At 44.5% G+C, this 22,706-nt stretch overlaps 1 protein-coding gene across 1 annotated transcript in view; it reads left to right on the forward strand.

Annotated features, from left to right (window-relative positions):
* Positions 1-22,706, forward strand: part of med13a (mediator complex subunit 13a) — an 87,734-nt gene that overhangs the window by 55,889 nt on the left and 9,139 nt on the right. Inside the window, exons 9-25 of the mRNA XM_083926659.1 lie at positions 887-1,642; positions 3,289-3,505; positions 7,348-7,378; positions 7,780-7,901; positions 8,206-8,296; positions 9,631-9,842; positions 10,265-10,461; positions 13,331-14,253; positions 14,744-14,911; positions 15,377-15,600; positions 15,837-16,026; positions 16,314-16,734; positions 17,085-17,316; positions 18,820-19,011; positions 20,031-20,254; positions 21,899-22,041; positions 22,138-22,296. Coding sequence (XP_083782785.1) covers positions 887-1,642; positions 3,289-3,505; positions 7,348-7,378; positions 7,780-7,901; positions 8,206-8,296; positions 9,631-9,842; positions 10,265-10,461; positions 13,331-14,253; positions 14,744-14,911; positions 15,377-15,600; positions 15,837-16,026; positions 16,314-16,734; positions 17,085-17,316; positions 18,820-19,011; positions 20,031-20,254; positions 21,899-22,041; positions 22,138-22,296 — 4,502 coding nt within the window. The remainder of the gene's footprint in view (positions 1-886; positions 1,643-3,288; positions 3,506-7,347; positions 7,379-7,779; positions 7,902-8,205; positions 8,297-9,630; positions 9,843-10,264; positions 10,462-13,330; positions 14,254-14,743; positions 14,912-15,376; positions 15,601-15,836; positions 16,027-16,313; positions 16,735-17,084; positions 17,317-18,819; positions 19,012-20,030; positions 20,255-21,898; positions 22,042-22,137; positions 22,297-22,706) is intronic.

A 22,706-nucleotide genomic window follows, 5' to 3' on the forward strand; every position in this document is an offset into this window, starting at 1 on the left:
AAGTGTGGGCATATTTCCAATTGGGAATCCTTTGCACTGGGCTTTCTTTCCACCTAGGGAGAGAGAGCCATCTTGGGCCGCAGACAAGAGCAGAGTGGATTGGGCGAGTCAGCTGGAGCATGTTAATTTGTTGGAAGCCACCCAGCACTTTGGCGACACATATATGGGAAGCTCGGTGCGTTGCCAGTTTTAATGGCCATTAGCTTTGCTTTGTAGATGGAAGCCTTCCGTGTGCCTGCTTATCTTGACATCCAATTGTCAGCACACGCAATTACCCCGGCCATTAAAAAGACACAGCTTCCTCTTCAACACCCTAATGTATAACAGCTGCAATAGGATGAGTGGTGACCCAGCGACGGAGAGGCTAAAGAAACACTGATGCTAACCCAATAGACAGTCAGTGATTGTGGTATCAGAAAGTGAGCAGAATGGCTTGGTTGGCTGTTGGCAGGTGGTCTCAGATCAGGTACATTATTTCTTTTCTGCTGTCTGCACTTGGGTTATTGGTTGTATTGATTTTATTTTGGGATGCTATGTTAAAAGGTAATGTATAGGCTTTTAGGAGATTCATTCTGTTCATGTCGTGAGTGAATAAAAAAAGGAAACGTATGAATGTGCAATATGATTTGTGAATTAGATGCTGCAGTTTTACACTCATGCATCAAAATTGGCTTTTGGTTAATTACTGACAAATTAGTAGGGCTGTCACGTTGCAGGTGAGAGTAATTGAGTTAATTGTTGTTTTTTAAAAGATGCAGATGTGTGGGATTTTACGTCTCTGTGCATCATGGTTTGATCAATTATCTAAGTCTCTGCTGCCACTTTGCTTAGTGTCCCTGGTGACTCACAGTCTCACCATATTTCCCTGTTGTTTTTTCTCCTGCAGATACAAATCAGTGAAGCAGCGAACAGGCGGCACCCCAGGCCAAACACCATCAGCGGGCCAGCCCTCCCTGCCTCCTACCAAGCACAAAGCTGGGGGAGAGAAGCCAGAGAAAGGTGACAAGCTACAGAAAAGACCCCAGACACCCTTCCATCATCGCAGCTTGACCAGCGACGACGCTTCAATAGAGGCTGAGGCAACAGCTGGCCAAAGGTTAGCCATGAGGGGCCAGGATGGAGGAAGATTCCCTAGTATACGCTCTACGGATGTGTCCGGCATCCAGAAAGCTCCCCAGCTCCACAGTGGGGGGGTCAGCGCTGGGCCGTCGGAACAGGCCAACTCCCCCCAACCCCCACCACTTAGCCCCCACCCCTGCGAGCGTGGCGAGGAGTCAGGGGAGGGTATGAAGAACCCTTCAACCCCCAACAGCCAACACTTTTACCAGCCACCCCCGGAGCCCTGTCTTGTCGGGGTGAAGGGTGGCGGCGAGGAACCCGGAGGGCCAGACGGTCTGAACCAGCACTTCCACTCCCATCACCCCCACTCCCACCCCGGAGCTTCGACCTACTCTGAGCCTCCTGAGCCTACTGTGTATGTGGGCGCAGCAGTCAACTTGGAGGAGGACAACTCCCACGCACCATGGAGGTTATTCAACCTACCCCGCAGGAAAGAAGCCGAGCTGCCCACGATACTGCTACCAGGGGACAAGCTGAGGGACGAGTCCTCAGCATCACAGGACAACCTGGTGTCGGTCACAGAGTAAGTAACACCTGCCAATTAACAGTCACTATTCAATGCCCTCTCACACACACACACACACACACACACACACACACACACACACACACACACACACACACACACACACACACACACACACACACACACACACACACACACACACAGGGTGATAAGGGCTTCAGCCCTTTGCAGACTGACTAAGCAGTTTGGCATCCAAACCATTTCCCCTGTCACAGTGTAGCCCCAGGCCGCTTTGGAGCACTTTCAATAGTTCAGAAAAAATGTTTTGAAAGAGTAATGATGGAAAACCCACCTTCTCCCTCTTTCTCATTCTTTCGCTCTCCCCCCACCTCACACCCCCTCCCTCTTCCATCTGCTTCAGAATGTTCGGTATAGCGCTTAGCTGCATACAGCATGTTAATCTCTTGCTATGTGCCCTTTTGACATCATACATCACCAATGTGCAGGGCTAGCACTACTCGATTCCTACACACACACACGCACGCACGCATACATGCACGCACGCACACACACACACACACACACACACACACACACACACACACACACACACACACACACACACACACACATACACACACACACACACACACACGGACGCCAGAACTCTTAGAGAGGACGAGTAATGGAAGGTTTAGATATAGATAAACCTGTGCTATTGTAAAACAGTTGAAGATGAAAGAAATACCATCTGCAGGTTATCAGTTTGGCTGGCACTGGAGAGAGACTTGCACCAAGAAGAAGTTATAGGAAAGAAGACGATCACAGATGGACAGAGTGAGAGGGGCTCGTACAGTGTGAAGACAGGCGGAGTGACCAGTAGGCCGTAGGGTGGCCATAGTAGGAATTATCGGCGGGGTTATGCAATCCCAAGGGGCCAGCCGCTTGGGATGGCTATTCTAGTGATCTGTAATCCTCCCAGCCACAGCTCTGAATGGCGGCTAATCTCTGGCCCGGGCCACTGCGCCCCATCACCTCACATCAGAGCAGGACAGGCACGACGAGAGGACAGAGGTGCAGAGAAATATAGGAGGCAGCAAAGGGGAGGGATAACACATAAGTTGGGTCAGTCCCTCCTCTCTCACCGAGGAGCCAGTAGTTTTCTTCTCTTTCCCCTCCCTCCCTGTCCTGTTACATGTAAGGAACAAGTAGGCCACACAGTCATAACCACTTAAGAGATTTCAATGAGCCAAGTCACAGTAACAAGTGATAAATGTGTCTGTCTGTAAGTGTATGAGCAGTCAGTGCTGCAGTCACCACGTCTCCATAAATCTGCTAGAAATGTAATTGTCTGACAACAAATATGATGCATCCAGTTCTGCTGCCTGACAGCTGTCAGAATAGTTTGCAATCACTGCCATTTCTGTTAGTGCAGATAAACATGGTGGGAGCTACAACATATGATATCTGGCAGCATGGGGCCAAAACAGAGCAGCTGAGGAAATGTTGCTGACATTTAAACAGAGAATCATTTTGAAGTAGTTCGCTTTCTACTTCTGGACTTGAATTCAACTGTACTTTCTATTATGTGGTAACTGATAATTGAAATGTTGAGTGTACATTTGTAATGATTTGGTGTTATATGTTGCCTGTGATTTGTAAATCTCTCGTCTACTCACAACTCAGTGTTTTCATCTTCCCAGGGTGATGTCCACATCTAAATGGCCCCTGAAGGTGTCTGAAGAACGTGTTCAGATGTATCGAGCCAGGAGGAACCAGTACCTATCTGCTGCCATAACAGACGGAGATCACGAGCCGGAGGTGGACCCCTATGCCTTCGAGGAAGGAGATGTCAAGTTCACATTCTCCAACAAGAAGGATAAGGCAGGCGGGGAGCGTGAGCCAGGCAAAAAACACAAGGTAAGGCAAGCCAAGGCGAGGAGTGAGAAAGGTTTCTGACCTGGAGTGTCACTTGTCTAAGCCTTGCGGTATTTAATGGGTGTATATTCTACCCCCCCCTCTTGCTTATTGTAGCTCTTGACAAGAGCATCATATAGACACCAGGTAAAATTGAAGGCCACGTTACAACTGTTGCATTTTCTCCGTGTGCATTATCAATTAAATGGTGTACAGATAAATTGAAAACAGGTTTTGCAACTTGTTTCCATAACAACAATCTGCAGTACCTTTCTCTGTTGGCAAACATTACCTTAGTACAACTCGGACATCTAACTGCATCTCCCACAACATGTGCTCCACACCAACTCTTTCCTCTGCTCTATGCATTTTGAACATACCCAGAACTTTCATTGCGCTCAGGTTTTGATGCGCCCACATATTTTAGATGTCTTGATGCTATTCGCTAAAAAGGTTCTTTACAGCTTCAATGCCAACAAAACTTACATTTGAACCTTAATCACAATTCCACATGGTATTCATGGCATCCTGTATCTTAGGGACTACAATTCAAGAATATTTTAAACTTGTAATTTAAGACCACAAATATCCTAATCAAGCGTGGATGGTCAGATATTAAAGGATCATGACTCTTCCTAGATTAATCACCGAGTAGTGTAGCTAGTGTCATTGTGGGATATTAATACAGCTCTACTACCACTTGTAGTGCTGGTGGTTCCTGTCATAAACTTCCACTTTGCTATTTAACACCCCGCCATTTCTTTACTGTGACTCATTGACCTGCAAAACAGTACATGTTAAACTCTGCTCTGCCTACAAATAAGCCATGCACACACCTTTTGGTTGGTTGCTTTCAATCCAGTTTGCAGCCACACCCTGTTGGATTTAATGCAGAAAGTTCAGTGGCACTTAAGCGGTGTGAAGCCTTCCTAAAAGGCAGCGTTGGGGAGTAACCACTTTATTCACACCTTCCTTACTATTTCCCTGTGGTAAAAAATGGGGCTGAAAGAGGGCTGATTTAGAAGATCAGGGAGCAGGCGAGGTAGAAAATAGGCCATCTGCATCTTCTGCGATACTGCACTAAAAATAACGCATACATCCGTTTTCACTGCCTAAGTCTAACGGAACTGGAAGCAATCCCTGCATTTCCATTGTTGGTTGAGCCCAGAAAAACACCAACTAGTTAGCCTGTCCAATTTCCTTTATGTTGTTATGTTTTTCCTATTTGATCTGCCTTCTTCCTCCTCCTTCCCACTGTATTCCTCTGCTCTGCCTCTGCTTCTGGTGTTGTTGGCTGCGGCTCCAGACAAGGGCCACCTGTTAGCTGTGGATCGCCCACAGCATTGAAAGTGTGTGTGCTTGCGTGCGTGCGTGCGTGTGTGCGTGTGTGCTTGCGTGCGTATGTGTGTGTTCATTCCTTTCCTTGGCTGCGTGTTTGCAGCAAGCTTCACAGAGCCCGGAGCCTTAAACCACAGCAACAAACCTGGCTCACTGAACCATTAAGCTTAAAAAGCACACTCAAATATTTTGCTTCTCTTCTGTCCCCCCAGTCTGTGCTGGAATGTGAGGGTGAAGGCAGCTCTCAGTGGAGTGTAGAGTCCCAGAAGAGCAGTCTGTGCAACAGAGCCTTCCACTGTCTGCTTTATGTGGTGTGTGTTTGTGTGTATATCCACCACATGCGTGTGGGTGTTCCTCTCCAATTTTTTATTCAGATTGGTAAAGCAATAGTGTTGGATCCCTTTTCTTAAGCATATTTTTAATTCTTTGTAGCTGCAATATACTTAACCTCCAACCTGGCTGATGTGGAATATAAATCTGGAGCACCAAGAGAATTTCCTCTTAATGAATGTCAGTATGTCAAGGTAAAAAGTTCAATTCCAGTTATTATTCTGTAGCATTTTGTCTCTGTTTTTTTTTGAGTGAGTTTTTAGCTCGGCACACTGTTACAGCATCTTTTCTATTCATTGCTCATCAGACTATTAAATCACTCACCAGTGGCTCACTATAGAGTGCAGATAACTAATGTGAAGCGTACATGAGCGTCTCCAGTGAACAGACTAATACCCCTTTCACACTGCCTGTTTGTTAGCTGCTGCGCCTCTATTATGCCTCAATGTGTGAAAGACATGGAGACGGAACGTGGGGACAGATCTGTTACACATCTGAGCGGGCATCGGCGGTAGTCACAGAGCCGCAACAGCGCCGAGATGGTGTTATTAGAAGTTATTAATAACTTACATAAAAACTGCGTGCAATTAGTCCACCATCTCTTCCCCTCGCTCTCTCCTTTCTCTCCCTCTCTCAAACACGCACAGGCCCTGCAGTCCGTCTCTGTCCTTCTCTCTACTGTTGTGGGTCGGGTTGGCTTCGAATGATTGATTATGGGAGCAGATCACAAACGCTAGATGCCTACACCTCCTTTTCTTCTGGAATGCCGGCGTTCTGTCTGCCTGGTCTGTGTGAATGAGAAAAAAGGTGGCGTTCCTTCATTGCAGCTCTTACCAAATCCTCAAACTGGAGAGATATTGACTCCGCTGCAGGCCATTTGACACATATGCTGTAATGGACCGTCTGATCATCATATCACTGCACAGAAGTGGTACATCAATGTCAACATGCTGAATTATGGAATATAAATACACGTAAAGAAGCCTCAGATAAATGAGATTAGCAAGTGAGATGGAGGTATGAGGTATGCTTTCATGCAGGCAGCCTTGGAGTCGAACACACATTTGGAATATGTAAGGACTCCACACATACACACTTTGCCACCCAAGGCCAGGTTATTGATAAGGGGTTAAGGCATCATTACCACCTATAGATTATGTCCTTGGTGCAGATGTGTGCTGCTGTGGGCTGGTCCTTTAAGGGAGACAGATTAAAGCCTGCGTTACTCTAGAGAAAAGCCCTGGAGCAGAATGAAATCAATGGCTAGGACATAACATTCCTGTTCCCCAGCTAGAACTGCTCAGCGCAGTGGACACACAACCCATCATAAAAGCGGACAAACACACACATACACACACACACACACACATACACACACATACACACACACACACACACACACACACACACACACACACACACACACACACACACACACACACACACACACACACACACACACACACACACACACACACACACACACACACACACTCACACTCAGAAGGCCAGCCCTCCCAGATATTGATGTCCAGGTGGGAGCCTAAGAGGCCATTCCTTGGATCATGATTTTGCTCCGATCCACACTGGAAATCTCGTTTACCATAGCAGAGGCAAGCAGTCCCTTTTCTCTGTTCTTCTGTTTCTGTCCAATTTTCTCTTTTTTTATTGTTACAATTATTGTTATTATTTCTTTTTTTTCCTTATTAGTTTTTGCCTTGATTTAAGAAAGGCACCCCCTTTGTGAGTTGAATCTTGCAGCTTTTTTTTGTTTTAATTCTGTACTGTGATTTATATCAACTCAGATTTATTTGTAAAGTTCTTAATCACAGTCATGGGCTCACACACCCACATTTTAACACAGTAATGAAACTAGAGCCAGTCCGATAAATCTGTCGGATGATATTGACCTATCACAGAGATATCGGTATCTCATATGTTTCCCAATACGCACCAATATGAAAACCTTTCTTATAGAACATATACTGCAGAAAAGGTCGCTTGGAGTCATTGAGAAATGGTGTCATATAGCTATTTTTTTATTTTTTATTATTCTTTATTTAAATGGGCCACAGGTCTGAGTCGAACCCGTGGTTACTGCTGTAACCACTGTGTCCCATGTCTGTGGTTTTTAATCACTGGTCATCTGACCTTCCTGTCTGTCTTTTTCCTCACAGGGTGAAGATGGAGGAGCCGGTCAGTCAGATGGTAAGGAGCCTCTTTATTTCGTAACAACTCCCTTGGTTTTTTTCTGTGAATTTGCGGCCCTGCCATAGTGAATACAACTTGACAGTTACACTTTTAGTCTTTCCAATATGTAAATAAAAATAGCACTCATTCATTAAATAAGGAGCATTTATTCTCAATTCTTTTTTCATTTAAATTTTATACACAGATTATTTATGCCACAAGAATTTCAATAACTGAATTGATAAAAAAGTTCTGAATTCATTGAATAGAGAGTAAATTGAGGCCAACCGTGGCAGTCAGTTAGCATATACAATCACAGCTCAAAGCAAGCATTCTCACCTTTAATGGACTTCTTAAGCAGCCAATATCTACTTGTAGACATTAATATTTGAGTATTAACATTGAGTATGTCTGTGCAGATGCTCAGCGGGCAGCTGCTCACAATCGCATGGCTTCTACCAGCCTGATCCACGAGACAGACCTGGTGGTGTCCATCAACGACTTGGACAACCTCTTCAATTCGGACGAGGATGACCTAGCGGTTAGTAGAGAGTTCGGCTGACACTGTAATGAATATCTCATTACGCAGAGTGTGGTCTGGCACAGTATTTGTGTGTGTCTGAGTGTGTGTTTCCACTGGCATGCGTGCGCCAAGGCAGTGTCTTCACTCTGCCCATCATCAGCTGACAATTCTCACTACGCACTTTCCAGTTGCTCTAAGAAGATGTCATGTGTGATACTGAGAAATATAACGGATGAATTTAGAGCAGTGTTACTTAATGACACTTTGAGTGACCAAAGTGGTCATGTGTTCAATACTTATCAAACATTTTTTTTGTCCACAGCCTGGTTCCAGGCGACCGGTGAATGGAACGGATGAGAAGTTTGGCAGCAAGGAACCAAAGTCATCCACTTTGGACCCTGTATCCTGCATTAGTATGTATCTCTTCATCTGTCTCTACTGATGTCTCTCTCCCCTTTCCCTGAACACTGATGCCCGTGTCTCCTTAACATACAAGGATGGATTCACCTCAAATGTTAATCCAGAATCAGATGTGTCATGCCTGTGAGCCCCTTGAAAATATGCAATGGTGCACTGAGATTTTTAATAGAAGTGAAATGGCATCACAACCTTTTAATCCACAAAATAAAATTAAGGCTTTTATTACTCAAGCATCATTGATGCTCACCTTTGTCTTTGCCACCTAGTGGTGGAGAATATGGCCGTAATTTCACTTCACTGTGCATCAGTGCTGAACACCAGCGTGTCTTGTTGTCTAGCTTTCTATGTTAACACCATTGTGTCCTTAAAGTTCCAACTTATTTGTTGAACACAACTGTACTAGACAGTATTTCTGTATTTATTTTCATTTAGTCATTCATTCTTAGGTTTGAGCTCGGTGCACTAATGTAGAGCAAAAGAAATTTTAAGGACACTATTTTACTATGAAGGAAATTTGTCTCAGATCTACCATTTTGCTTTTGTTTCATGAACAGATACTGTACAGTTCTAGTCTCTGCCCATTTACCATGAATTGTGTTTGTTAGCCTTCCTGGAAGCAGCTCACATTTACAGTAGTTTGAGGCCTTAGATATCCCCCTCTGGCCATTTTTACTTAGAGATATCTTTACCAGGAAATGTGTCCTCCTAGTTTGGAGTAAAATGATCTTGTGAAAATGAAAGCAGCCTTTCAACTTTGCATAAACAGCTCTGCTGGATCCTGTAAATACTCTCGCTAATAAAAAAAATTGTGAACTGACATGCCAAGGTAACTGTGAAAAACTATGTAAACATTTCATCAGTCATGGGCGCAGATGCCTGTCAGACTTAAAGCGTGACTCATAAGTATTCATCTGTTTTGTATTTACATTGTAGCTGGCTAGAACAACAGCTGCTTGTCATATTTGGTTGCAGAACAAGAAAACATACATCAGCAAGCATCTTGACAGAAGCTGTGGAAACAAACAGTGGGGCCCTAACTGCTTAAGATTACACACGTTACTTTAAGTCATCCACTTGATTCACATAAGTGCTATTTTCAGAAATGGTTTGTGTCACAAAGTGCTGTTTGTAGGTTAATTAAGATATTGGAAACAAAACATAATCAGGTTTATCTCATTATCAGCATGTTTAGAGGTGTAAGCTGTGTGATATTGAAAATAGTGTTGGAATAGACTTTTGTTACACCTTCTGCCCTCGTTCCTCTTCAAACTTATTGTAATCCAAGTCTGTCATATTTTCATGGCCCCTTATTTTTCTCCACCAACAGGTTCAGCAGACCTGCACCAGATGTTTCCCACACCTCCCTCCCTAGAGCAGCACATCATGGGCTACTCACCCATGAACATGTGCAGCAAGGACTACGGCAGCATGGATACGGCCCCAGGCATGACCTCGCTGGACGGGACCTCATCTCTGGGAGGCCACTTTAAGATTGAAGTGGAGGAGAGCTTCTGCAGTCCCAAGCCATCTGAGATCAAGGTGGGTCTTGACTCACTAAACTTGTCAGTATTATTGCAGTATTGAATTTACTGCCAGAAACAGTAAATGTCATAAGTCAAAGTGAATGAATATTGATGGATGTGTTTTCTTCACCGCACTCATTTTGAGGCAGCAAGGGTGGCCACCCAGTCACATTAGGAATACATGGGTCATTTTTTTGTCAGCAAGCATCTGCTTAGCATAAGCAACACACTAACTTATACACTGGGAGTATAAGGTCGCAAAGTCTCAGTCAGGAATACCCCAATTTGTCTTTTGTATGTTTTGTTTGTTCATCCTATTTTCAACATGGTGTTCACATTTCGGAGGTTACCATTCTGCATATCCCTGTACCCTTACCTTCATTGAGGACAGGAGGGCATCATCCTCTTACTATGCTTTATTTCCTGTCCCTCTTGTAGGACTATTCATTTGTGTTCAAGCCAGAGCTGTGTCAGCCGTTCGTAGGCTGCTCCATGTTCGCTCCTCTGAAGACATTACCCAGCCAGTGTCTCCCACCTGTCAAAATACCAGAGGATTGCATCTACCGACCTAGCTGGACCATGGGCAGGGAGATGCTCAACCCCGTGCCTGTCATGACCTTCCTCAACAAGGACAGGTATGCCGCTGTAGTGTTTTTCATTGAGTTTGTGTTTTCCATCTTCAGAGAAGACATCTGGGGTTTGCTGTTAGTACACATCCAGGATCTTAAGCCTAACACAACAACTGTGGGTAGGCAGTACCATGCAGCTAGTTAAATGATACACTTAACATAGCTTGACAAAAGCACATCTAGGGATTCCAGTGATATCAATGCTGGGCCTTGCTGACACTCTTCTACATGCCTCATGCATGAGCAGCGTGTGTGCATGCGTTTTCTTCAGTGCGCATGTTAACAAATTGGAGCAGCCACACAGCCCACCTGAGCAGCGTGGCTTAACTGCATTTCGGCTGCGGAACATCTAGACATTCGAAGTCCCGCATATTTTTCCCATGAGACGCACGAAGTTGAAATCACAAAGTCATATTGACACCATATTGCTTTCACTACAATTTCAATGTGTGTATGTATGTAGAATGTCACCGACATGATTTTTACTTTTAGATATTTATATTTAACTCAACACTTTCTGTTTCATTTCTTAGGACACAATCTCAACCCTTTCTCTCTATAACAAATAAAAAATGACATTTATAATGAAATAACATGAAATATTTAGTTATTTATGGCCATTATCAAAAGCCAACTCAATGTAGAAAGGCAGGCAGCGCTGCAGCAGCTTGGCTGTTATTTCGGTGTAATTCCTATCTAGCTTGTCTCAAATATTCTTTATCATTTATCATGATGATCTGTGCAGAAGGTTGCTGAAGCATTGTTATTTAGACCCTCAGAAGAAATACCAAGGCCGTGCTGGCTGGCTTGTTTGTGTTGTGTGTGCACAGAAGCATGTACTCATACCTTGCTCCCTTTCTGTCCACACACCCTCCGGTCTCTCCCTGGAAACCCCCTTAGCAGGCTGCTCAATTTCCCATGCATGGCTGCCTCAGGCAGAGCAGGGAAATGAGTGTAAAATACCATCTTGGTTGAAGAAGAGGATTATCACGGGAGTGGTGAGATGGGCCCCCATAGCAGCTCCATGCCACCTAACTGCTCATAGCTGCTTGGAGTCTAGTATATCTGTCACTGTTCCTCTTAACCACATACAGCAACACCTCTGCTACGTTTCACGCATGGGAATGTCTTATCAACACGTTTAACAGAAAAACATGGGGTATGGACTTAAGTGTATTATACCCGTGTGTTTCAGCGCCCCAGGAAAATAAAATCTGTCAGGCCCATCAAACTTGAGGGGTTCACTGTTATCTTTATATTCTATCACTATATCCAATCTTGCTAATCTGAGCAGAACATTTCACCCTGATGCTCTTTTGTTTGGTTGAATTGCATAAAATGCACTTATAAGGATGGGACGCCAATTTAGATGATTTCTCCCGGACTGAAAGCAGACAATTAGGCAGCTGAGTTCCAGTTCACCTGTGTGGGAACTGGACACGTTCTGTGTCAGCGGACGTCTACTGGTCGCACAGCCAGGATATACTTATGTCAAAGACTGTTTCCACTGCATCCACAGGCGAGGTTGTCAGCTGTGTCTGCCTGGCATACTATTGTCTGTAGGACGATTGATTTAACCAACCAGTCCTTATCTATATAGTGGCATGTGTTATGTCACAAGAGCCACAAACTTAACAGAAAAAAGAGCTTAAAACGCAACTTAAGTTAACTTACACTTAAGAAATAGATTGTGTAGCCTATTCTTCTTTAACCATGCAACAAACTTCTTTTTAATACTTAAAAGCATGCAGTTTCTCCGGAAATGTTGACTTTTACAAGAAGTAATTTGTTCTTTTTTCGGCATTTGCCTGATGATTATTAAATATAATTTTAGAACATTCCTCTTTTAATTTTAAATACGAGTAGGGCTCATGATTTCCTTTTTTTAAGTAATTGGAGGGCTAAGTCTGGTTTCGATGGATTGTGCATGCAGGGAGCGGTGTCTGCATTTGACTAAGCTTGGCGGACGTCCAAATAGTCACTGGTAAAGATCCTATAATGTTGTGCTGGTGCTGCCCTCGTGTCTGCAGTCCATGTTGAACGCGCCCTGGCTGCAGAAAAAAAGAGAGTTGTGCTGGGACTTCCTTCTAATGGGTCTGTGCCAGGAGTTGTTCCCCACATACAGCTAGGGACATGATGTGCTCTCCCTCCCTCCTACCCCCCCTCTCTCTCCTGTACTCTCTCTCTTGCACTCTTTCTCTATATCCCTGCTTCATCACTGTTGCTTGCCAGCCCAAAAATAAACCTTACCTCAGAGGGACACTCGCCGAAATGTTTATTGAATGTCTTTCTCTCCCTCTGCTTCATTTCGCTACCCGTTTCTCGTACTTTCTCTCTCTCTCCTGCATTCTTGTTCTCTCATGTAAACATGTGTGCAGTCTAAGCTCCCTGTGCATTTGTTTTGTAGCAAATGTTGTGGTGCCCTACTGTCTTATTTAAATCAATCTGTCTTCACAAATGCTGTAAGACACTTGTATAACGGTATTTTGTTTTTTGAAGCTGTGTACTCAACATTGCCGTTCTGGGAAAACAAGTGTGTTCTGTGTACTAATGCTTCCATTTTCATGCCACAATTAGATGTACAGTACATCAGAACTGCAGCTGAGATTTTATATGACATTTTCCTTCTTTTTTTTTATGCGATGGAAAATGAATAGCGTGTGATTATAAGAGCTATTCTTAATCATTGTCTAATAGCGATCAACTGTCCATATAGTTTTGTTGAGTTTCTCAGTCATCCTCCTGAAGACGCCTTATCCCATTTTGAGACCACTAAAATGTCTCTTCATGTTTCCCCCATCAAACATATTGGAGTGCCGCCTTTTAGTTTGCAAGCTGTTTCTAAATCCGTGCTCTTTTGTCTTTCTGTCCTCAGTAACATCCCCAGTGTGGGCAGCACCATGGACCAGGACTACAGCCAGACATACACCCCTCAGACCCATACGCCTTTCATGTCTAACAGTGCTCCACCGAGTAACAGTGGTGCTGGTATCCTGCCTTCACCTGCCACCCCACGTTTCTCTGCCCCTACCCCACGTACGCCACGCACCCCACGCACGCCTCGAGGCCCCTCCAGTGTCCAGGGCTCGCTCAAGTATGAGAATTCCGACCTATACTCACCAGCTTCCACCCCTTCCACCTGCCGACCGCTGAATTCAGTAGAGCCAGCCACCGTCCCCTCCATTCCAGAGGCCCACAGCCTCTACGTCACCCTCATCCTCTCAGAGTCAGTCATGAACCTCTTCAAGGACTGCAACTTTGACAGCTGCTGCATCTGCGTATGTAACATGAACATAAAAGGAGCTGATGTGGGCGTGTATCTAAGCGACCCCATCGGCGAGGCTCAGGAACCCTGCAGCTGCGGCTTCAGCGCCGTGGTCAATCGACGATACGGCAACGGCTCAGGGCTCTTCCTGGAGGATGAGCTGGATATCATCGGCCGCGGCTCAGACGTCAGCAGGGAGGCAGAAAAGCGCTTTGAGGAGCTGCGGCTCTCCTCGTTAGAAAGATGTGGAGTAGGAAGGGGCGACCGTGTCCCAGATGAGCTGATTCTCCTCCTACAGGACCAGTGTACCAACCCCTTTTCACCCATTTCAGTCCTAGAACATGACATAGTGACACGGGGGCCAAGTGGGGCCCCTGTACCGCCATGTGTGAGAGTGGAGGAGAGGGACTACCACAGCGACTGCTACATGGCCCTGGAGCATGGCAGACAGTTCATGGACAACATGTCAGGTGGCAAGGTGGACGAGGCGCTGGTCAAGAGCACCTGTCTGCACCACTGGGCCAAACAAAACGGTGAGAAATGTTGCACTATAGATTTCCATTCTCTCAGATACCAAATTCTGTTTTCTTTGGCCAATTTTATTTTTTTGAACTCGAAAGAGTTCAAAAAACTTGAAAGAGGCCATCTGCAAATAATCCGAATCATGTATTTAACACGAAAGCAAAACCTTACTAGAATAATTATGTGTTTATAAAGATTTTTTTCTTTTGTGGTGCGAATAGCTTACCTATTGTCACTTTTTGAGAATATTCTTCATACAAATTAAACGACTTTTGTAATATCAGGAATTTCACTCAATGCACATCTGTAATCCAAGTGTTATTCATTTAACTAAATCTCATATACCTGTAAATTACAGTCAAAAAGGTACAGATCTGGACAATTAACCTTAACTACATTTATGACAAAAAGATTAGCTGAGATGCCCACTAGCGTGTCTGCTCTGGAGGTTTTTAAAAAATGTTTCTCATGTCTCTTCTCCTCTTCTTCTCCATTCTCCAGCAGTGGACGTGAGCACGCTGTGTTCTCAGGATGTGCTGCGGGTGCTGATGTCTCTCCAGCCTGTACTCCAGGACGCAATCCAGAAAAAGAGGACAGTAAGGTCGTGGGGCGTTCAGGGTCCCCTCACCTGGCAGCAGTTCCACAAGATGGCTGGACGGGGCTCTTACGGTAAAGCTGTAGACAAACTGGGGCAGTTTATTCCCTTGACATACAGTTCTGATGTATGCTTTGCTACCATCCAGTTCAGTTGTATTGGAATCATATATTAGTGAATCGTTGTTTTCCACCACATATATGTTTGAGGAATGAGATTCTTAAAGTAACTATGGGGGTAATAATGTGTTTTTTGAGTATGTGACATTTGGAATGTGTGTGTCTTGGGGTAGAAAAACAACTGGATGTTAGGTCAGGTCAATAGGCAGTGTGGTCCCTCTGCTGTGGTCCAGACGTCAGCTCTGTTGGGAGGAGCTGTCAGATCGTTTAGCGACCTTACAGTCTGATGCACAGTGGAGGGTGGAAAGAGGCAGGGAGTGTAGCTGACACTCACCTGTAAACAACACTCACTCGTGGTTCTTACTTTCTACCTCCTTCCCCACTTGGTTTTCTCCTCCTCTTTCCACCTCACCCTCACAGGCACAGACGAGTCCCCAGAGCCCCTGCCCATCCCCACCTTCCTGGTGGGTTATGAGTATGACTTTGTGGTCCTGTCTCCGTTTGGTCTGCCCTACTGGGAGAAACTGTTGCTTGATCCCTTTGGCTCCCAGCGGGACATTGGGTATCTGGTGGTTTGTCCCGACAACGAGGCCTTGCTCAGCGGTGCCAAGAGCTTCTTCCGCGACCTCACCGCTGTCTACGAGGTAGAGACTCTGAAGAAGAGTGCTTCACACTGTTCAAACCTAACATTTCTTAACTTCTCTCCACCTTATGTTTGGCAGTTAATTGTGCAAATATAATAATAACCGAAAATAATTTGTGATCACTTTCTATTGGAAACACTGCAAATACGAATGGAACTACACTCAAGCCTCCATTTTTCTAACTATTAGTTATATTTATGCACTAGTTCACACACAATGCCTATGTTTTTCTACAGTCATGTCGGCTAGGCCAGCACCGGCCCATTTCCAAAGGCTACCCCGATGGCATTGTCCTTGTCGGCGGCAATGGAGCCAAGAACCTTGTGGATCAGCCAGTGAGCGACTGGTTCCTCAAGGCTGCCAGCAACAACATCGATGCCTTCACTAAGCTCAAACTCTATGCACAAGTGTGTCGCCACAACCTCGGTATGTGTCATTTACAGCCTGCCGGCTTTCTGCTGCTTCTCTGATTCTACATAGTCTCTGATTCTTCTGTTGGTCAATGCTCAGCTTAGTCAGATCTTTGTTGCTGAATTTCCATCTTAAACACCACCACTTTAGTTATGAAATAGACTAGCTAGAGAGCCTTGACTGTTTGAAAAAGATCTTGAAAGCAGTGAAGGAAGAGGTCAAGTAGAAATGTATATTTTAATTTACCTAAAGTGTGATTAATGTTATTAATGAAAGTCCAATGCCATTCTTTCTTCCTTTAGCCCCATACCTCGCATCACAGCCATTGGACAGTTCCCTCCTCACACAGCCCAGTCCCCCACCGCTGTCCAGCCAGTCATCATCCGCACAACTAGCTAGCTCCAACTCCAGCTCAGTCAGCCAGCAGGGCTCAGTGAACGCCGCAGGCTCCTCCGTTCCCAACAACAACAGCAGCAACAACAGTGCGACCGGAAATGGCTCTGTGTCATCCAACAGTCTGGTGACATCCTCAGGCCATCCCGGCAGTGGGATGCCGTCTGCCAAGCCTAGCTCTTTTCCCCCCTTTGGGAGCATGAGCACCCAGGGCCAGGGAGGTGGCACCCAGAGTGGACAGCTGGGACAGCAGGCTGGTTCCCAGAATACTGGCACCTCAGGGGACAACTCCAGCAGCCAGACCCAGGGGCCCTCAGAGCCTCCTGAAAGGTACCACAGTACACGCAAGCCTGCACACCATAAACTAAAAAAAAACTCAGAACATATCAGTTTTTTACAGTAAGTCACAACAAGAGTTGATTGACAATCATACACACATCATAACTGTTACCCTGTTCCTTCTCTATTCTTTTCATTCCTTCCTTCCTATGAACTTATGGTAGACACAATAATCAAATAATTCTACAATAAAGTCACTATTTATTTTTAGCAAAGTCTAAGCTACATTCAAGTACCAGTTTCAAAGCGTCTTCTTCATTATTGCTATTTAAATACATTTTTATGATGAGGTAAATGTGGTTTTCTAAGGTTTAATGTTTGTGTGTCTGTGTTTTCCCCAGCACTTTGGAACGAGAGAAGGTAGGCGTTCCCACGGATGGGGACTCCCACGCCATCACGTATCCACCTGCCATCGTTGTTTACATTGTGGATCCCTTTAGCTACGAGGAGGCCGACGGTGGCCCCGGGCCAGTGCCAGCCCACTCCAGTGTGTGGACACTGGGTTTGCTACGCTGCTACCTTGAGATGCTTCAATTTTTGCCCCCACACATCCGCAATTCTATTTCTGTACAGGTGAGTAAAGTTCCCATTTTTTATTGCTGACCATATTGTGTTTCATTATCATGAAGTTAAATGCATTACTTTGTGTATTCAATGTTAGTGTGGCAATTTATCCTTGATATTAAACAGATTATGCTCAACTGCGTCATTGCTGACATATCCATCATCATCAAAAGTACTAAATTGTCCATGATTACTAACAGTATACCCTGAGTGACCAGAAAAATAGCAACACTGTAAAACTGTACCGCAATAAAATAATAATAATAAATACTGCTTTACATGAATTGCTCTACATGTTTGAATATATAGTCCTATGGTACTTTTTAAGGCTATGCTTTGGATGTGTTTTTGGCGCATTTGACTGCATCATACCGTACAGGAATAACCCACTCCTCGTAGACTAAGTTGTTCTGTCCAGGATCCGGCACAGTCAGAGCGCCTCTTGTCTGGGCTTTAAATCTATCTGAAAAAATATATAGGCTACAGAATGCCTACCTGTCAGAGTCAGACTCAGAATATAGTCTGCTTTGATGACAGATTTCTGTCCTTTTAAGCGTGACCGCGCAGCGCTGGACTTACATGCACCAGCCGCTGTCTGCTTCATGTCCATGGCTCGCCGCCCCGGATCAGAGGGTTTTTCATGAGCAAAAAAAACAAACAAAAAATGGCAAAATGTGACGAATCAGATTGGACTATGAAAATTTTTAGTCGGGGACACCCCTAATATATTTAGGGACATAAACATGACGGTATAATGCATTCTAACCGTACTACACCAGCCTTAAAAGAAAATACTATAAAGAGGAACAACACCTTTTTACCAAAGAGTCAAATAATTGCAACTATGACAGTATTTATACTAGGTTTGTATCTGAATCAGAATTTTCCATGTCATGTTTTCAACAGGAGCACTTTTGGTTACTGCTTATTAAATACTCAGTATTATTCTAATGTTTTTCATCAATACACCTTACAAGAAATATATTATTCAGAACCTCCGCTCAGTCACAGTACAGTTCAGTGCACCTAAAGAGCAGCTGCCCCACATTAAATTTCTTTTCATGTTTTATCTGTAAGACCCACGTTTGGATGCCTTCCCTCATCATCTGTGATGTGAAAGCATCATGTTCCCACACAGAACAGACAGGAGTCACTCCGCTCCACATCACTCTCCCCTTTGTTTCCGCCACTCTTCTGTTTCCCTCACAGTCAGGTCATTCTGAGGCGAGTCGGTTTGTAAAGGTTTACACTTCAGTGTGTCGTATTATTGCTGCATTACTGTGTGTAACGATGACGCAGCTGAAAATGCAGTGGTGATTCGACTGACACGATGAGATTCAACTCATTCAACTTTTTGACTGATTATTCAAATCAACAACATCTAGGGGGAAGCCCTAACTTACACGGATTGTATTGTATTGTTACAGAGCTTTGTTAAAATGTTTCAGTTAGTGTATAGAGAGAGTTATGCTTGTGTTGCCTATGTCTAGCAAGTTGTCTTTTCTCCTTCAGATTGTCCCCTGCCAGTACCTGCTTCAGCCAGTACGAGGCGAAGACCGCCATATCTACGCCCAGCACCTCAAGTCTCTTGCCTTCTCCGTCTTCGCTCAGTGCAGACGGCCACTACCCACCTTCACCAATGTCAAGTCATTGACGGGTTTCGGCCCGGGCCTGGCTATTGACACCGCACTGAAGAGCCCAGAGGTATAATCAACAGCAGCAGTTGCACTCTAATTGTTTTGACATTATGATTGTAAAGCCGAGAATATTGTACAATTGCAGTTAAGCCCTTAAGATGATCAGTGACTAGCGCCCTATTGGCTGTGTGCGTTAGCATTAACATGCCAGCGTTGTCCGCTGATCGATAGGAAAGGAAACAAAGGCTCACGCTGTGGCCCTAAGCTCTCCCACCAAACATGAACCTGACCTTATACGACCCAGCCTTTTGCTCCGGCAGTGTTTAGTTTGACACTGAAAAGAAAGAGGGCAATGAGATATAGAGTTCTCAGTGCTAACCATCCCTGTAGTGTTTTCTTTTGGAACAGGACCCAGAGAACTTGTAACCCTCTGCTACTCCAGAGTTTTCTTTCCATTATGTGCTTGGCTAGCTCCTGAGACCTCCATAATGGGATCTTGACTCCAGGTTTAGACAAAGGGGCACTATAGATCAGGACCTAATTCAGTGGACTTCCTTCCTTACAGCCAGCGCTATCTTTTCCCTCTCACACACTGGCAAACCTTGAGCTGCCTTGCTGGGAAACAGGGAGTTTGATGGGATAACTGGAGTGACACAAGGACCCTTTTGCATGTAAAGATGCCTGAAATGTGAATTCAGCATTAGGATTGAAAGTGAGGATGAAGTCCAGCAGCCAATCATACACCACAACATTTACGTATCTGGAGCATGTCCAATTTTTTATCCATTTGTGTAGAAGGGCTGAACAGGCATCCTTTACACCCCGTAAAGTACCCCCGCAGCCCGAAAGGGCCCCACCTGTCACCATACACTCACTGCTCCACAGTGGGCATGTAGGGTTGTTGCGACAGTCGGCACTCGCTCATCTCACAGAACGGATACATTTCTGTCGTTTTCTACTGCTGTATATGTGTTTTGAACATCTATCTACTGTTGATTTCTTTCTGCGGGGGGGGGGCTCACGTGTTTGCGTTACAGTGCTGATCCTATATTCATTATCCTGACATCTTCACTTCCCAATCTGCAGAGGCCGGAGTGTCTTCGCCTGTATACACCTCCGTTCATCCTAGCACCGGTAAAGGACAAGCAGACGGAGCTTGGAGAGACTTTTGGGGAGGCATCGCAAAAATACAACGTGCTCTTTGTCGGATACTGTCTGTCCCACGACCAACGCTGGCTCCTGGCTACATGCACTGACCTGTATGGGGAACTCCTAGAGACCTGCATCATCAACATAGATGTGCCTAACAGGTAAGACTACCATGGTATTAAAACCTACCAGCTTCAAAGTCTTTATTCAGTTCATTTTAACACTAGCACTGAGCTTATTCAACTCTGCAAGTAGTACAGAAAGAGTTAAGAGTTGGCTTTCCTTAACAGTTGGGACAGAACCAGGTTTACGTTAGCCGACTTTTTGCTGGTATCACATATTGTTGTCTGGCAGGTGAAATTATCAAGGACCAAAATGTCGGTTGGGAAATATGCCAAATACACACATAACAATACCAAAGTTGAATGCCAGAATTTAATCCTCCAACACTCTCACCATTGATCGCACCACTCAGCCAGACCTGCCTGCTTATACTTTTGCAAGTCACTGTTTAATTCAGCTCTATGCGCAGCAAACTTTAATACTGAATAGAAAATAATGACAACATAAAATAGCACAATAAGCTGTTATCATAAAAATATATAGGCTACAGTATGCCTACCTGTCAGAGTCAGACTCAGAATATAGTCTGCTTTGATGACAGACTTCTGTCCTTTTATGCTTTGCTTTTATGCTTATCTGTGGAGGTATCTGCAGCGTGTTGCCCCTCTTTTACCCACATCTCAACTCCAGTCCATTAACTGTTATATGTCAGGTAGCCTAGCGCGGTGTCATCTCTATTGTCACATGAGCCGTGACGGTGAAAGTTTGGTTCTAAATTTTATGGTTGTTTGCACTGACTGTTCTTACGTCAGATTGCTTCACATAGTTTTTAATTGTAATTATTTGGCACTTGGATCATAGTGCTTGTGTTTTATGTCTTTTATATGTAGGGTATTATATGACTATATACTATATATATATATAAGGCATAGACCATGGACACAACTAATGAGAAACAATTTACTGCTGTCATGTAAGAAAGTGTCAGCTGAGAGAAAAGGTGTCACACCATTTTTGTTTATAATGCTGTTATCGTGGAAGTCATTTTAACAATCTGGTCCATCGCATTTGTCTGAAAACTATAGCATTCAGTGTGTGTGTGTGGGGGGGGGGGGCTTGTAAAACTCCTCAGACAGAAGGATCACAATTATACAAGCAATAATCGAAGCATCAATGCAAACTCATTTTTAATCGGTGTATTGCCCAATGGGCTACACTCTGCATCAGAAAATGTCTCTTAAATAATTGTTCAAAAGGTCCAAATAATGTTCTCCGATAGAAACAGTCCAAAGTTAAATCAAAAATCGTTTTTCAGTTTCAAACACAACAAAATAAAGAAAGAATTTCAGATTGTTTAATTCTGTTTTAGTTTTTTTTGTAGTAGTGAATCATCTTCTCGAACTAAATAATGAAGGGCCCACTAATATAATGGTAGGGAAACACTGGTTTTCACACTGATGTTTTACACGTTTGAAAGCGACCTGCCATCACCCTTCACACTTTCAACTGGTTCATTTTTCTCTATGAATGTCCCACATTCAATGACAGCTGCACATTTCTGTGACCTAACAAAAGGCGCACGGCAGCTTGTTACCAGCACTTAGAATGTGTCTGCTTGGTAACACAACTGTGAGTTTTGCATCTGTTATGTCATGCTAGCTGTCAAATGACACATTTTCACTTAAGTGTAAATTAAGTTGAAAAACTTGGGTTTGACATATGAGTCAATGCATGTTCTGCAGGGCACGGAGGAAAAAGGGTTCTGTTCGGCGGCTCGGCCTGCAGAAGCTGTGGGATTGGTGCTTGGGACTGGTGCAGATGACATCAGTCCCCTGGAGGGTGGTGATTGGCCGACTGGGCAGGATAGGACACGGAGAGTTAAAAGGTAAGGAGCATGAGTTTAATCAAACTTAAATGCTTTCAAGTGTTTTTCCTACCAGCGTGTCACTTGTTCATTCATCCCTGTGGCTCTCCTCTCCAGACTGGAGTATTCTGCTGAGCAGGAGGAACCTCCAGTCACTGAGTCGCCGTCTCAAGGAAATGTGTAGAATGTGTGGCATCTCTGCCTCCGATACTCCCAGCATCCTCAGCGTGTGCTTGGTTGCCATGGAGCCCCAGGGATCCTTTATCATCATGCCAGGTACAGTGTGTGCACACGCCAAATATTAAAAATATGTTTTACTTTGTGTTTTAACGTATACTTGTCATCTGAATCGCATTAGTCTACCAAGAAAGGCAGCGCTGAGATGTGTTCAAGTGTGTGAATGTGGGGCATGATGGATGGCAGCAGCATATCACAATGTGTGACAACTCCTTGTCCAGAGCAGATTGATGGCATTGATGGCAGGGAAGATCGTGTACCTTTTGCTCGTAAAGCACTACCTCTCAGATGGCCATTGATCTCAGTGCGGTGTGATGGAGAGCCAGATCAATGGGTTTATTTTGGGAAGTAGTAGGTGATTGTCAGTGCATCATACCAGCCTTGTGCTGAGCGATGATGGGCTGAGGGCATCTCCTTCCTAAAAAGCTCTTTACAATGAAAGAGATCAG

Source organism: Echiichthys vipera, assembly GCF_963691815.1.
Source record: "Echiichthys vipera genome assembly, chromosome: 14".
NCBI classification, from domain to species: Eukaryota; Metazoa; Chordata; class Actinopteri; order Perciformes; family Trachinidae; genus Echiichthys; species Echiichthys vipera.